General features: G+C 45.8%; 1 protein-coding gene across 2 annotated transcripts in view; it reads left to right on the top strand.

Annotated features, from left to right (window-relative positions):
- Window positions 1-16509, top strand: part of MCUR1 (mitochondrial calcium uniporter regulator 1) — a 43167-nt gene extending 26658 nt beyond the window's left edge. The window contains exon 7 of one of the 2 annotated variants that reach the window (XM_050789324.1): window positions 16371-16509. In XM_050789324.1, coding sequence (XP_050645281.1) covers window positions 16371-16444 — 74 coding nt within the window. In that variant the 3' untranslated portion in view covers window positions 16445-16509. The remainder of the gene's footprint in view (window positions 1-16370) is intronic. The other variant, XM_050789322.1, reaches the window with a different exon arrangement.
- The last annotated feature ends 866 nt before the right edge of the window (window positions 16510-17375 follow it).

Here is a 17375-nt window from a genome sequence, read left to right as displayed (position 1 = left end):
TGCCGGGATAGCCTTTGTCTCCGCTTCCATGTGGCTTTTCCCTTTGTAGCTATGCTTAGTGACATAATCTTCCCTCTTCTCTTCTAGCCTCCTCCTTTCAGGCCTGTCTGTTAATTAACCATGTCAGTATTGGCAAGCAATTATCTTCCCCCACCCTAACATGTGATCTTCTAAGAATTTTGCAAAATTCTAAACAAATACAGAGATGTTATAATAGAATTCATGTCTAGAAAACTTTAAGTTCATCAAATTGGTTGTGGCTTTTTTGGCACTAAGGCAAAAACATGTTAACCTGAAATAATTTATTCTTCATGTATGTAAAATATTTGAGAATGTTTAGCCTTTTATTAGAATTTTATTTGGAAAATATTTATCTTTCTACACATTTTACACTTACATTCCTTCGCTTATAACCCAGTTTCTTAACTGTTTTGTTACTTAAGCAGATATTCAATTATGTTTTATTATCTAATAAAGTGTAAGATTCTTACTATCTAAAATATTTAATTCTGTGTGACTCATACACTTTCCTGATCATTCAAATTGAATATGAAAAGCTAGAATAAGTGTATTGCAACTGTTAATTCCAGCCAATTGTATAATGATAACACTGATGAATTTGTAAGTAAATCTAATACTTGAAAATTTGGGTATACATAGAAAATAAATTTTAATATAATGTACAAAATAAATTTTCATCATTCAAAATAATTTCTTTAGCATGTTCATGTTATGAGTAGTTTTATACAAGCTATTTGTTTGAGGGGAAATGATGAGGTTTAAACACAGCTTTTTAGAAATAGACAATTTTTTCTTTTTTTTTTTGAGATGAGATACTACTCCATTGCCTAGGCTGGGTGGAGTGCAGTGGTGCAGTCACTGCTCATGGCAGCCTCAACCTCCCAGGCTCAAGCAATCCTCCCACCTCAGCCTGGGACCCGAGCAGCTGGGACCATGGGCATGCGCCACCACACCCAGCTAATTTTCTTCTATTCTTTGTAGAGATGGTGTCTCACTGTGTTGCCCAGGCTGGTCTCAAACTTCTAAGCTGAAGCCATCCTCCTGCCTCAGCCTCCCAAGTGCTGCTACTACAGGCATGAGCCACCGCATCTGGCTGAGAAATACACAATTTTTAAAAATACCTGGCCGGGCACGGTTAGCCTTGTCTGTAATCCCAGTAGTATGGGAGGCCAAGGCGGGTGGGTCACTTGAGCCCTGGAGTTCAAGACCAGCCTGGCCAACCTGGTGAAACCCTGTCTCTACAGAAAATAGAAAAATTAGCTGGATGTGGTGGCACCCACCTGTAGTCCCAGCTACTCAGGAGGCTGAGGTGGGAGGATGGCTTGAGCCCAGATGGTAGAGGCTGCAGTGAGCTGTGGTTGTGCACTCCAGCCTGGGTGACAGAGCCAGACCCTGTCTCAAAATAAAATAAAAATAGCTATAAGGATTCATGGATATCCTAATCAGGCTAGCTTGAGCAAAACAAAAAGGAATGTCTTTTTTTTTTTTTTTGAGAAAGAGTCTCGCTCTGTTGCCCAGGCTGGAGTACAGTGGCGCGATCTCGGCTCACTGTAAGCTCCACTTCCTGGGTTCACGCCATTCTCCTGCCTCAGCCTCCCAAGTAGCTGGGACTACAGGCACATGCTACCTCGCCTGGCTATTTTTTTGTATTTTTAGTAGAGACAGGGTTTCACTGTGTTAGCCAGGATGGTCTTGATCTCCTGACCTCGTGATCTGCCCGTCTCGGCCTCCCAAAGTGCTGGAATTACAGGCGTGAGCCACCGCGCCTGGCCAAGAATATCCTTTTTTGGCTTATGTTGGGTCAGGAAGGACCAAAAAAATGCCATTGTGAGATCTCCCCTCTGCACCTCTTACCTTCGCTTTTTCTCTGGAGGCCATAATCCTCCCAGACCTACTTCTTCAAGCACAGAGAGTCTGTGTGTCTGCAGGAAACACCGAGTACATCCCCTTACAGTTTAATGAGTAGCGAGCTCCACCCCAAAAAAGCTTGGGAAGGAAGTATCTAAAGCAAGCAGCTGGGGTCACAGGAAGCAGAAGGGTCCTCAGAGGGATGCATACTTAACCTTCCCTGAGGGCCTGTTGAGCAAATTCCCCACTTCCAAAAAATTGAGCTCTTCTTGGGTCAGCCTGTGCGGGTTGATCTTCAGTGTAATGAATACCTGCTCAGGAGGAGAGGAAAGGAACACCTGGGAAAAGAGGGTAAATGAAACACAGGTGGCTCACATCGGTGATCACATCTGTAATCCCAGCTCTTTGGGAGGCCAAGGCAGGAGATCACTTGAGGCCAGGAGTTCGAGACTAGCCTGGACCACAAAGCAAAACCCTGCATCTAAAGTGAGTGAATGAATGGTAGCCTGGAAATTAATTTCAGGTACATCTCATTTTCTCCAACCAGAAATCTTGTACCAAAGTTAGAGTCAAACTAGACTTGAGGGGGAACTGCAAAGTTTCACGAAGGCAACCAGCAGATCAGGTAGGCAAAGGCGGTAAATGATTTCCAAACTCAACCTTCAAGTTCAAAAATGGTGGGCAATGTGTTAGATTTTAGTCATCCTTCCACATCTCCCCTAGATCCCCATTTCACATCAATGTTAGGGGAACAAACTGAAAACCTTTTCTTTGCCTTGAGTTTTTTATTGCTTTTTCTTTCTTTTTTTTGAGATGGAATTTTTTGCTCTTATTGCCCAGGCTGGAGTAAGGTGTTGCGATCCCAGCTCACTGTAACCTCTGCCTCCCAGGTTCAAGCAATTCTCCTGCCTCAGTCTCCCAAGTAGCTGGGATTACAGGCGCCTGCCACCACACCCAGCTAATTTTTGTATTTTTAGTAGAGACGGGGTTTCACCATTTTGGCCAGACTGGTCATGAACTCCTGACCTCAAGTCATCCACCCACCTCCGCCTCCTAAAGTGCTGGGATTATAGGCAGGAGCCACCACTCAGAGCCGTGATTTCTTTTTCTTTTCTTTTGAAACAGAGTCTCGCTCTGTCACCCAGGCTGGAGTAGAATGGCTTGACTGCAACCTCCGCCTCCTGCATTTAAGTGGTTCTCCCGCCTCTGCCCCCTGAGTAGCTGGGATTACAAGTGCCCGCCACCACGACCAACTAATTTTTTGGTATTTTTAGTAAAGACAGGGGTTTCACCATGTTGGCCAGGCTGGTCTCAAACTCCTGACCTCAGGTGATCTCACCTCCAGGCCTCCCAAAGTGCTGGGATTACAGGCATGAGCCACCATGCCTGGCTGATTTCTTTTTTTTTTTTTTTTTTGAGACGGAGTCTCGCTCTGTCCCCGGGCTGGAGTGCAGTGGCCGGATCTCAGCTCACTGCAAGCTCCGCCTCCCGGGTTTACGCCATTCTCCTGCCTCAGCCTCCCGAGTAGCTGGGACTACAGGCGCCCGCCACGTCGCCCGGCTAGCTTTTTGTATTTTTTAGTAGAGACGGGGTTTCACCCTGTTAGCCAGGATGGTCTCGATCTCCTGACCTAGTGATCCGCCCGCCTCGGCCTCCCAAAGTGCTGGGATTACAGGCTTGAGCCACCGCGCCCGGCCGTGATTTCTTTAAGAAAATTGTCTTAAAGGCATTTTCTAGAAACAGCTTTCTCTCTGGCATTCCACAGCAGAACTTCACCAGTTGTTCTGCTGCCCATCTTGTCTCCACCTTAATTCGGCAGCTTCCGTAGGAGGTTCTTGCCAAGGACCCAAAGCGGGTGGCCTTCGGGACACTGAAGAGCGGCTGGGGTGGCCACTGCCAGCCACCAAGGTGTAAGCATCAGCATCCTTCAGTAAAGATCAGTGAAATTTTGGTCTTTGTTTACATATCACAAATATGCAGATAAGTATTTTTAAGCAACACCTTCTCCAAGGAGTAGTTGAAACATGTAGGTGTTTTATAAGGTCCCAACTTGCCCTTTCAGTTTAAAGTAATTTATTTATTTTTTTCACATACTCTATGTTTCGGTAAACTCTGATTAGTTTCCATGATCTGAAGGTTCAGGTCAGCTTAATGTTAAAGCCAGGAAGCGGCACTCCCAGTTTCAGCTTAGTGTGGCATGTTTGCAGTTAATGTCTTACAACAAAGGTTTTAAAAATACTTCCTACTCCGCCACCTCAGGCTCAACAGGCTCATTCATTCCCCCAGGGGAAAAGACACAGTTGCTTCATAGCACCTTGTACCCTGTGGCATGAAAGTCAGTGTCGTTTCCTAACACAGAAGTATTTTGTTACTATTTGTCGTTTACATTTGTATAGTATTTTATGGAGTGCATGAACCTCACAGCCTTCTGAGGGGCGGGTAACAGGCAGTGTCGCTCTCTAACCTCAATAATCTGTGTGAGGTGCAGTGGCTCACGCCTGTAATCCCAGCACTTTGGGAGGTCTGGGTGGGCAGATCACATGGTCAGGAGTTCAAGACCAGCCTGGCCAACATAGTGAAACCCTGTCTCTACCAAAAAAATATAAAAAATAAGCCAGGCATGGTGGTGGGTGTCTGTAATCCCAGCTACTCAGGAGGCTGAGGCAGGAGAATCGCTTGAACCTGGGAGGTGGAGGTTGCAGTGAGCCGATTATGCCATTGTACTCCAGCCCGGGCAATAGTGTGAGACTGTCTCAAAAAAAAAAAAAAAAAAAAAAAATTTGAATAAACTATAGACTTCGTGAGGAAAAGATGGAGGCCTGGAGAATCAACACAGTGACCCCATGAAAACACTTACATATATTTTGTTGACATTTGTATCCCATGATGCTCTCAACTGCAGTTAGTATAAAATGAGCAGTGGCTTACACCTAAGGACTTCTGTTTCTTAAGTCTAAAATGGGTGATCCTCAGGGTTGGATTGGCAGCTCAACAGTGCCTACAAGGATTGGAGCTCCTTTCATCTTTCCATTCTTACCTTCCTACATATGTCATCTTTGAGCTTCAGGCTGGGGGTTTATCTGATCTCAAGGGGGCTGCCACCTCTCCAGGCATCACATCCTCACATGATAGCACCCAGAGGAGGGTGCTACCAAGAAGGGAGGGAGGTGTGAAAGGGCCCTTCTCATGTGTCTCTCTCTCCTTTAAATCAGGGAGAAAGATATTTTCCAGAATCTTCCTTGCCACAGAAACCCCCACGTGTCTCATAGACCAGGATTGGGTCACACAGACTGGTTGCAAAATAGAATTTTAGCTTTTTCCACTCCTTTCGTAGGAGGTGGACAAGGGAGAAGAAAGTTGGAAGTGGTTTTTGGATTGGCATTCATCAGCATTGGTTAGTGTTCACGAAAATAAAACACAGGCTGCACACTAAAGAGAACCATACAGCGAGTGTTAAGTTGCCATCGCTTAGTAGCTGGAAATACTGCAGAATGTCCCCTCCTTTGATTTCCAGTGTCATGTGGTAATTTCAGTTCATTGTGTTTCACATAATTTTACCAGCTCTCTACCGAATCTTAAATTACTTTTTTTTTTAAATGTTATGACTAGTTTCTAGGATCCCACTATAATTCTGGATTAACTCAGATGCTTGAGGGGAAAAAAAAAAAGTTAACCAAAAAATCCATGGCTGGCGCAGTGGCTCACGACTGTAATCCCAGCACTTTGGGAGGCCAAGGTGCGTGGATCACCTGAGGTCAGGAGTTCGACACCAGCCTGTTCAACATGGAGAAACTCCGTCTCTACTAAAAATACAAAAATGAGCCAGGCATGGTAGTGTGCACCTGTAATCCCAGCTACTTGCGGGGGCTGAGGCAAAAGAATCACTTGAAGCCAGGGGGCGGAGGTTACAGTGAGCCGAGATCGTGCCACTGCATTCCAGGCTGGGCGAAAGAGCAAGACTCTATCTCAAAAAAAAAAAAAAAAAATCCATGTAGGCTAGGCGCGGTGGCTCACGCCTATAGCACTTTGGGAGGCCAAGGTGGGTGGATGGCTTTTGCTCAGGAATTTGAGACCAGCCTGGGCAACATGGTGAAACACTGTCTCTACACAATAAACAAAAATTAGCCAGGTATGGTGGCATACACCTATAGTCCCAGCTACTCAGGAGGCTGAGGTGGGAGGATCACTTGAGCCTGGGAGGTCAAGGCTGCAATAAGCCATGATTGTGCCACTGCACTCCAACCTGGATGACAGAGTGAAACCCTCTCTCAAAAAAAAAAAAAAAAGAATCCATGTACACATTTGGGCGTTTCTCAAAACTCACTGATTTATACGAAGGGACTTCAAAAAGTTTTGTGGAAAAATGGAATTAGAAGATAAAAATTAAAAGTATAAACTTTATTTCTCAATATAAGCTTCATCAAGGTCAACAGTCTTGTAAGCAATGATACCAGCCATGTAGTCCATCCTTAAGGAACTGAGGGTCCTGGGAACTTAACCATATCAATGCAGTCTTTTTTATACTATTAACTGAAGAAAATTGGGTGCCCTTTACAGGTTTTTTGTTTGTTTGTTTGTTTGTTTATTTGTTTGTTTTTGAGACAGGGATTTGCCCCTTTGCCCAGGCTAGAGTGCAGTGGCGCAATCTCAGCTCACTGCAGCCTCTGCCTTCCAGGCTCAAGCCATCCTCCCACCTCAGCCTCCGAGGTGGCTGAGACTACAGGCGTGCCACCACACCCGGCTAATTTTTGTATTTTTGGTACAGATGGGATTTTTTCATGTTGCCCAGGCTGGTCTCAAATTCCTGAGCTCAAGCAATCCTCCTGCCTTGGCCTCCCAAAAGCAATTATAGGAGTGAGCCACTGTGCCCAGCTTATTTTCTTTTTTAAAAAAATTAATATTTTCATTTAAAATAAATTGAGACAGGGTCTTGCTTTCTTGGCCAGGTTGGTCTTGAACTCCTGGCCTCAAGTAATCCTCCCGCCTCAGCCTCCTAAAGTTTTAGGATTTACAGGAGTGAGCTACTGTGTCCGGCCTCTGTTTTGTTTTTTTTTGTTTTTTTTTTTTTTTTTGGATTTTTTTGAGACATGGTCTAGCTCTGTCACCCAGGCTGGAGTGCAGTGTTGAGATTTTGGCTCACTGCAGCCTCGACCTTCTTAGCTCAAGCGATCCTCCCATATCAGCCTCCTGAGTAGCTGGGACTACAGGTATGCACCACCATGCCTGGCTAATTTTTTAATTTTTTTTTTTCTTTTTGAGGCAGAGTGTCACTCTGTTGCCCAGGCTGGAGTGCAGTGGTACGATCTCGGCTCACTGCAACCTCTGCCTCCTGGGTTCAAGCAGTTCTTCTGCCTTAGCCTCCCAAGTAGCTGGGATTACAGGCACGCGCCACCACACCTGGCTAATTTTTGTATTTTTAGTAGAGACAAGGTTTCACCATATTGGCCAGGCTGGTCTCAAACTCCTGACCTCGTGATCCACACACCTCAGCCTCCCAAAGTGCTAGGATTACAGGCGTGAGCCACCACACCAGGCATGCCCAGCCTGTTTTCAAACTGATATAATATCCTTCTTCCTGCCTCAAACTAGGTTCTGTTCAGACATGTTATAGCAAGTTAGTGTGCGTTTATTTGGTGCAAAAACATTTTAAAATCCATACATAAATTTTTTCATAATATGCATTTTGCATGACCTTTTTGAAGTCCCCTTGTATAGTAGTGGCTTTTCCATATTGTTTTAAATAAAAGTAGCATAACCTAGGTACAACTCCTAAGACAGAGCAGGAATCCTTAGAAGCCTACCAACCCCCCCCATAAAATAAAAACATTTAAAGTATTCAGTTACTTAAAAAAAATTCCAAGCTGGGCATGGTGGCTCATGCCTGTAATCTTGCACTTTGGGAGGCCGAGGCAAGTGGATCACCTGAGGTCAGGAGTTTGAGACCAGCCTGACCAAGATGGTGAAACCCCGTCTCTACCAGAAATACAAAAATTATCCGGTCGTGGTGGCATGCGCCTGTAGTCCCCGCTACTTGGGAGGCTGAGGCAGAATTGCTTGAACCCGGGTGGCGGAGGTTGCAGTGAGGAAAGATCGAGCCACTGCACTCCAACCTGGGTGACAGAGCAACACCCCTTCTCAAAAAAAAAAAAAAAAAAAAAAAATTTCCAGGCACCCAACTAGCCCTAAAAATGAACTATAAGCAAGAAATTACTTAAAGAAACAATAGCCAAGAAAGTTAAAGTCGTGAGATATTTGGTTCCCTATAAAAACTAATGATAACGGCCTGGTGTAGGGGTGCATGCCTATAATCCCACCACTTTGGGAGGCCAAAGTGGGTGGATCACCTGAGGTCAGGAGTTTGAGACCAGCCTGACCAATATGATAAAACCCTGTCTCTACTAAAAATACAAAAATTAGCCAAGCGTGGTGGCAGACGCCTGTAAACCCAGCTACTTGGGAGGCTGAGGCAGGAGAATCGCTTGAACTGGGAAGGCAGAGGTTGCAGTGAGCTGAGATCGCGCCACTGCACTCCAGCCTGGGCGACAGAGCGAGACTGTTTCAAAACAAAAACAAAAACAAAACAACAACAACAAAAAACTAAAGATAACATCTGAGCATATGTCCCTCAGTTGTTTTTCAGAAACCCAGATCCCCACTGAATGGATCCACTGGCACATAAACCTCAAATAAGGGGAAACTGGGGGCTAAACTCTAACCACTGTTTGTTCTAAATTTCTTCTTCCTGAGCAGCCTACAAAAAGTCACACCCTCGAGCCAGAGCTGCCATTCTTTTTTACTGACCCCAAATATTTAAACAAAGCTCTTTTTTAACCAATTACAAATAAAAAAATCTTTAAATCCACCTACGACCTATGGGTCCCCACATCGAGATGTCCTCTATATGAGAAGCCAGCCTGTATCCTCCATATATTAATTTATGACTGCCTATAACCTCTGCCTTCCCGCCTTTAAAAACCCTGACGTGTAAGTCTTGGGTCTTAAGCATGAGCTGCCTGATTCTCCTTGCTTGACACCCTACAGATAAACACCCCCAGATCACCTGAGGTCAGGAGTTTGAGACCAGCCTGGCCAACATGGTGAAACCCCGTCTCTACTAGAAATACAAAAAATTAGCCCGGCGTGGTGGCGCGCGCCTGGAATCCCAGCTACTTGGGTGACTGAGGCAGGAGAATCGCTTGGACCTGGGAGGCGGAGGTTGCAGTGAGCAGAGATCGCGCCATTGCACTCCAGCCTGGGAGACAGCAAAAATCTGTCATAAATAAATAAATAAACGCTCCCCGCTTTCTCCCACTACAAGCCTCAATATAGATATTTGATCTTACTACACCGGGCAAGTAGACCCTAGTTCAGCTCAATAACACCCCCTTCCCTTTAAAGGGGGCAGGAGTATAATTCCAACACCTAAGCTGCTTTTGCTTCAGTTGCCTTAGGGTGGGTGCATGGCAAAAGTATGTACTCCTGCACACCACCCCTCTCCTCTTTCCAGCTTCCTGTTTCCATCTTTTCTGTCACCTACAAGAATAATTCAGATCATATATACTTGGTCTGAAATTTGCATGATTATGGGAAAAGAGTACTAAAATCCATCTATATTTGGTAGAATTCGTGGTTGGTAAGGGATGACTGTGGCTTATTCGTGGTTGGTAAGGGCCCTCCGCCTTATTCATAGGGTGGTAGACCTAGAAGTCATTGTGTCCTCTACTGAAGTTGTGGAATGCTGCAAATTACTTATTTATCCAATTCCTTCATCCAACCTAGGAACAGAAAATACAGCTATGATACAAGTATGCAATTAAACCACAAAGTTGGATACTTATGAAAATAAAAAAGCAGTTGAACTACTCCTGCCCCTTTTAAAGGGAAGGGAGTGTTACTGAGCCGAACTGGGGTCTACTTGCCCAGTGTAGCAAGGTCAAATATCTATATCCAGGCTTGTGGTGGGAGAAAGGGGGGTGTTTATTTGTAGGGTGCCAAGCAAGGAGAATCAGGCAGCTTATGCTTAAGATCTGAGGCTTATAGGTAAGGGTTTTTAAGGCAGCGAGGCAGAGGTTATAGGCAGTCATAAATTAATTTTTTGAGCTTTCCCTATTAATATTTACGTGAATGAGCCTGGACAACATGGTGAAACCCCATCTCTAAAAAATACAAAAATTAGCTGGGTGTGATGACACATGCAGGAGGCTCAGGCAGGAGGATCACTCAAGCCCAGGAGGTCAAGGCTACAGTGAGCTCTGATAATGCCACTGCACTCCAGCCTGGGTGACAGAACAGGACCCTGTCTCAAAACAAACAAAAAAACAGAAGGAAAGAAAAAAGTGTATGTGGGCTGGGCGCAGTGACTCACGCCTATAATCCCAGCACTTTGGGAGGCCGAGGCGGGTGGATCACCTGAGGTCAGGAGTTCGAGACTAGCCTGGCCAACATGGTGAAACCCAGTCTCTACTAAAAGTACAAAAATTAGCTGGGTGTGATGGTGGATGCCTGTAATCCCAGCTACTTGGGAGGCTAGGGCAGGAGATCGCTTGAACCCAGGAGGTGGAGGTTGCAGTGAGCCGAGGTTGTACCATTGCATTCCAGCCTGGGCAACAAAATTGAAACTCCATCTCAAAAAAAAAAAAAAACGAAAGACAGAAAAAGAAAAAATGTATGTGAATGCCTTTGCTTGGTTGTAAGCACCAGCAAGTGCTAGTAGGCAAGCAGTAGCAAATTTCCAAAGCTTAGAACTCCATTCGAAAACATTTAAGATGGAGAAAAATGTACCTATTACCGTTTTCCTGAGACTTAACAAAACCATGATTATTTTGTTTTAGCAGCACAATATCTTGTTACGGTTGCTAAAAACCGGTTTTTGCAGGCAGATATTTACCACTATGAATACAATGAGTCAGGAGCCCTGGCCGTAGCTCCCTGCCTTGCCACTTGTTGCACTCTTGGGAAAACCATTTGACCTTGCCAAGCCTATGTTTTAGTCAGTCCAGGCTGCTATTACAGAATACCATAGACTGGGTGGCTTCAACAACAAACATTTCTCACAATTCTGGAGGCTGGGAAGTCTGGAATCATGGTACTGGCTGGCAGGTCTGATGTCTGGTGAGAGCCCACTTCCTGGTTCACAAATGGCTCTCTTCTTGCTGTGTCCTCACGTGGAGTGGAGAGACAGAGGAAACAAGCTCTCTAGAGTCTCTTCTTTTTTTTTTTTTTTTGAGATGGAGTCTCGCTCTGGCGCCCAGGCTATAGCGCAGTGGTGCGATCTCGGCTCACTTATAGCTCTGCCTCCCGGGTTCACGCCATTCTCCTGTCTCAGCCTCCCGAGTAGCTGGGACTACAGGCACCTGCCACCACGCCGGGCTAATTTTTTGTATTTTTAGTAGAGACAGGGTTTCACCATGTTAGCCAGGATGGTCTCGATCCCCTGACCTTGTGATCCTCCTGCCTCGACCTCCCAAAGTGCTTGGATTACAGGCATGAGCCACCGCGCCCGGCCTAGAGTCTCTTCTTATAAAGGCACTAATCCCATCATAAGGACTCCATGCCTGTGACCATCACACTGGGGAATAGGGTTTCAACACAGGAATTTGGAGGAACACAAATTCAGTCCAGAGCACCTTAGTCCTTACATTTCGAAAACAACAACAACAATAATTACAATAGGAATGCTTATAAAGCATTTATTTACTGCATTCCAGTCATAGTTTGTTTTTTGTTTGTTTTTTGTTTTGGTGGGGGATGGGGTCTCCCTCTGTCACCCAGGCTGGAGTGGAGAGATCTCAGGTCACTGCAGCCTCCACCTCTCCCAGGCTCAAGCAATCCTCCCACCTCAGCCTCCCGAGTAGCTGGGACTATAGGCATGTACCACCACACCCAGCGAATTTTTTCTGTTTTTTGGTGGACAAGGAATTTCGCCATGTTGCCGGGGCTGGTCTCAAACTCCTTAGCTCAAGCTATCTGCCTGCCTCGGCCTCTCAAAGTACTGGGATTACAAGCATGAGTCACCACACCCGGCCTCCAGATGTAGTTTTTGTTTGTTTGTGTTTGTTTTTCTGAGACAGAGTCTTGCTCTGTCACCCAGACTGGAATGCAGTGGCCGATCTCAGTTCACTGCAATCTCTGCCTCCCGGGTTCAGGCAATTCTTCTACCTTAGCCTCCTGAGTAGCTGGAATTACAGGTGCCTGCCACGATGCCCAGCTAATTTTATTTTATTTTATTTTTTTATTTTTAGTACAGACAGGGTTTCACCATGTTGGCCAGGCTGGTCTCAAACTACTGATGTTGTGATCCACCTGCCTCTTACCTCCCAAAGTGCTGGGATTACAGGCGTGAGCCACTGCACCTGGCCCAGGCATAGTTTTAAAGTCATCACAATCTCATTTAATCGTCATCACATTCCTATGAAGTAAGTACCACAGCGATCTCTATTTTGCAGATGAGGATACTGAGGCATAGAAAGTTTAAGTAGACTGGATGAGGTGGCTCACACCTATAATCCCAACATTTTGGGAGGCTGAGGTGGGAGGATCCCTTGATCCCAGAAGTTTGAGACCAGCCTGGGCAACATAGGGAAACTCCATGTCTATTTATTTAAAAAAAAAAAAAAAAAAAGTGGGCTGGGCATGATGGCTCATGCCTGTAAGCCAATACTTTGGGAAGCTGAGGCAGGTGGATCATCTGAAGTCAGGAGTTCAAGACCAGTCTGGCTAACATGGCAAAACCCTGTCTCTATTAAAAATACAAAAATTAGCCAGGCATAGTGGTATGCACCTTTAATCCCAGCTACTCAGGAGGCTGAGGCAGGAGAATCACCTGAATCCGGGAGGTGGAGGTTGCAGTGAACTGAAATTGTGCCACTGCACTCCAGCCTGGGAGACAGAGTGAGACTTTGGCTCAAAAAAAAAAAAAAAAAAAAAAAAAAAAAGTAATAAAGTTGAAGTAACTTGCCCGAGAACACATAGCTAATAAATGGTGACTTCAGAGTCGAACCTAAGCATTCTGATTCCAGGGAATAGATACCTTACCTGGGTGATCACATGTGGTAAGGATCAAATGAGGTCAAATACATGAAAATATTTTCTAAACAATAAAACCCTGGCTGGGCGCAGTGACTCGCACCTGTAATCCTGGCACTTTGGGAGGCTGAGGTGGGTGGATCACAGGTCAGGAGTTCAAGACCAACCTGGACAAGATGGTGAAACCCCGTCTCTACTAAAAATTCAAAAAAAATTAGTCGGGCATGGTGGCAGGCCCCTGTAATCTCAGCTACTCGGGAGGCTGAGGCAGGAGAACAACCTGAACCTGGGAGGTGGAGGTTGCCATGAGACGAGATCATGCCACTGCACTCCAGCCTAGGCAATGGAGTGAGACTCCATCTCAAAATAAATAAGTAAATAAATAAATAGTAAAACCCCATACCTACATATAAAATGTGTAGTCTGAGGCCGGGCGCGGTGGCTCAAGCCTGTAATCCCAGCACTTTGGGAGGCCGAGATGGGCGGATCACGAGGTCAGGAGATCGAGACCATCCTGGCTAACATGGTGAAACCCCGTCTCTACTAAAAAATACAAAAAACTAGCCGGGCGCGGTGGCGGGCGCCTGTAGTCCCAGCTACTCCGGAGGCTGAGGCAGGAGAATGGCGTGAACCCGGGAGGCGGAGCTTGCAGTGAGCTGAGATCCGGCCACTGCACTCCAGCCTGGGCGGCAGAGCGAGACTCCGTCTCAAAAAAAAAAAAAAAAAAAAAAAAGTGTAGTCTGCATGCAATAACTGGAATCATTGGCTAGTAATTACTAATAATATTACTTGCCCAACCACCAAACAAGCAAACTTCTGTTAGTACCCTCCCTGGCAACCACCCCAGGGTACTAAGACGAATTTACTGAGAAAGATGCAGTACCCTAGTAAAAGAACATTCTTCTTTGAGTATCTAGGGCACAGACTGTAGTAGATATTAGAAGAATGTAGATAACCCATGGACATATCTGTGAGCTCTTGAGTGTTATACCACATCAATCTTTCATACAGATCCCAGAGTGACTGTGAATGTTTACATTTTTATTGGGGAATCTTCATATAAAGGGGCTGAGCCCACTGTTTGGGTATTAGATTCACCCAAAGTTTAGACCTTAAATACTTCTTACTGTTTGATTCAGTACCCTTTTTTCTGAGACCGGGTCTCACTCTGTCACTCAGGCCAGAGTGCAGTGGTGCAATCTCGGCTCACTGCAACCTCTGCCTCCCATGCTCAAGCCATCCTCCTACCACAGCCCTTCATGTAGCTGGGACTACAGGCATGCACTACCATGTCTGACTAATTTTTGTATTTTTTGTAGACAGTTTTGCCATGTTGCCCAGGCTGGTCTCGAACTCCTGAACTCAAGAAATCCACCCGCCTTGGCCTCCCAAAGTGCTAGGATTACAGGCATGAGCCACCATGCCCAGCCTTCAGTACCCTTCTTTTGTGACATGATCATTAACTGGGATATTTCATTATTTTTATTTTCTTTTTTTGAGATGGAGTTTTGCTCTTTCGCCCAGGCTAGAGTGCAGTGGCACGATCTCTGCTCACTGTAACCTCTGCCTTCCAGTTTCAAGCGATTCTCCTGCCTTAGCCTCCCAAGTAGCTGGGACTACAAGTGACCGCCACCATGCCTGGCTAATTTTTGTATTTTTAGTAGAGACGGGGTTTCACCATGTTGGCCAGGCTGGTCTCGACCTCCTGACCTCGTGATCCGCCCGCCTCGGCCTCCTGAAGTGCTGGGATTACAGGTGAGCCACTTTGCCCGGCCTGGGATATTTCATTCTTAATCATCCAAGTTGACCATCTGCAACACTTCATGAAGAAGTAAAACAAATTTCAGCAGCTTTTTAAAACTTCCCCAGAAAGTTGGGCTACCCAAATCCTGACCACGCCCTTGTGAGCATTCACATCTCATCCAGCATCTGTGCTTTATTTGCATAAAACCCTTCTTGCTTGCTCTCAGCTATCAATGGAGTCCAGAAGAGTGTCTCCCACTCTTCTCAAGCAAAGCAGGGCTTCAGGTCCCAAAAAAGCACAGGAATAACGGGGACATTTGCAGGGCACACCATCTTTTCACCTCAACTTCTTGTGAGTTAAAAATGTAATGTATATTTGCCTATGCTGGTGGTGGTGTGTTTCCTTTTTTTTTTTTTGATTTTTGAAACAGAGTCTTGCTCTGTTGCCCGGGCTGGAGTGCAGTGGCGGTCTTGGCTCACTGCAACCTCCACCTCCTAGGTTCAAGCGATTCTCCTGCCCCAGCCTCCAGACTAGCTGGGATTACAGGCATGCACCATCACACCTGGCTAATTTTTGTATTTTTAGTAGTCAGGGGTTTCGCCATGTTGGCCAGGCTCGTCTTGAACTCCTGAGCTCAAGTGATCCACCTGCCTTGGCCTCCCAAAGTGCTGAGATTATAGGCTTGAGCCACCTCACCTGGCCGATGGTGTGTTTCTGTGTGTATGAGACAGTGCCACCAGAATAGGCCAATCCATAGAGATAAAAAGTAGATTTATGGTTGCCTGAAACTGAAGGACTTCGGGCGAAATAGTGACTGCTGATCAGGTAGGATTTGTTTTTGAGGTGATAAAACTGTTCTAAAATCAATCATAGTGATAGTTGCACAGCTCAGTAAATATACTAAAAACCATGAAATTGCACATTTTGAATGGGTAAATGGTATGTTGAAATGTCTCAATAAAGCTGACATTAAAAAAATACTTCAGAAAGCGCACCATTCTTTTAAAAAAGAAAAAGAGCAAGTAGTAACACTAAAAGGAACGTCCGAAATCATCTATCCATCTACACCTTCAATATACAGAGGAAAAACCCAAGCCAGAGAATGTTGTGCTTCACTGCAGCGCTCACAGACGGTGGCTGGAATGCCCAGCCTGGGGTCCAAATGACACCTTGGTGGATCCCCTTCCATGACTCCTGACTGCTCTCCCTTAGAAGATGCTTTGGTGGTTGTTAAAACCCAAATCACTTTTTATTAGGATTTAGTAGGCTGGGCGCAATGGCTTATGCCTGTAATCCCAGCATTTTGGGAAGCAGAAGCAGGTGGATCACCTGAGGTCAGAAGTTCGAGACCAGTCTGGCCAACGTGGTCAAACCCCATCTCTACTAAAAACAAAAAATTGGTTGATGTGTGGGGGTGGGCACCTGTAATCCCAGCTACTCTGGAGGCTGAGGCAGGAGAAATAATTGAACGTGGCAGGCGGAAGTTGCAGTGAGCAGATTTTGCCATTGTACTCCACCCTTAGCAAGAGCAAAACTTATTCTCAAAAAAAAAAAAAAAAAATTAGTGATAACGAAATTCAACAATCTAGTCATCATCCCTACATTTAAAATGTTTAACGAGGGGCAAAGTCTACTTCTGATCAGCACGATGAGAGAAACTGAGATCATACATTTATAGCCTGGGCAACACAACCACACCCCATCTCTTACATTTTTTTTTTTTTTTAATCAGCCAGGCATGTGGTCCCAGCTACTCAAGAGGCTGACGCAGAATCACTTGAACCTGGGTGTTGGGTGCTGCAATGAGCAGAGATTGCGCCACGACACTCCTGCCTGGGCAGCAAAGCGAGCCACTGTCTTAAAAATAAAAATAAAATACAATCATCCATGTATGAGCTTATCCCCAGCTGTACTGCGGTTCCGAACGCAGGGCAAGGCCTGCTCACTGACTCCTGCGGGTGGCTGGGGTTGGCGGCCGCGCGTGGCGAGCAGGAGCTCCTTGTCCACGGGAAGGCTTCTTCCAGGGAACAACTCTGCCTGAGGGCCAGAAGGGGGCGCCCCCAACAGCTTCGTCGCCCCAGGCAGAAGGTTCGGCGCTTGGCCAGCCAGGGACCGCAAGACATCCGCGCCAGAGTAAAACCCTGGCAATCTCCTCTCCTCCCCCAAACTCTAGATAGACCCAGACCTGCAAGACAAGTGTGCTCAGAACCCCATGATTAAAGGGGCCTGCTCGCCTCTCCGCGGACTTGCTGTCGCAGGCCTGGCCCACAAGCCGCTGCGCCGGGTCGTTAAGGGAGCCGTGGGGTGGCCGCAGGCCTTGAGACTACGGCGCCTGGAGATTCTGGTCTAGGCCCTACAAAATCTCCACGACTCTCAGGTACCTCATCGGTAAAAACTAAGTGTCCGTAATTGGAGTCTTGCTGACTTCAAAAATGAAGCCGCGAACCCTCACAGAAAGTGTTACAGTTCTTAAAAATGGTGTATCCAGAATTTGTTATTTTAGATGTTCAGAAGTATTTGGAGCTTCATTCCTTCTGGTGGCAGCTTCGTGGTATCGCTGTCAGAAGTGAAACTGCAGACCTTCGTGGTGTTACAGCTCTATAAAGGCAGAACGTCTGGAGTTGTTCGTTTTTCTCGGTGGGTTCGTGGTTTCATTGGCTTCAAAAGTGAAGCTACAGACCTTCACAATAAGTTTTAACAGCTCATAAACATAGAGTAAACCCAAAAAATGAGCAAC

The sequence above is a fragment of the Macaca thibetana genome, chromosome 4 (genome assembly GCF_024542745.1).
Source record: "Macaca thibetana thibetana isolate TM-01 chromosome 4, ASM2454274v1, whole genome shotgun sequence".
Classification (NCBI taxonomy): Eukaryota; Metazoa; Chordata; class Mammalia; order Primates; family Cercopithecidae; genus Macaca; species Macaca thibetana.
Note: the sequence above shows the minus strand (reverse complement) of the source record. Positions and strands in the feature narration are given on the sequence as shown.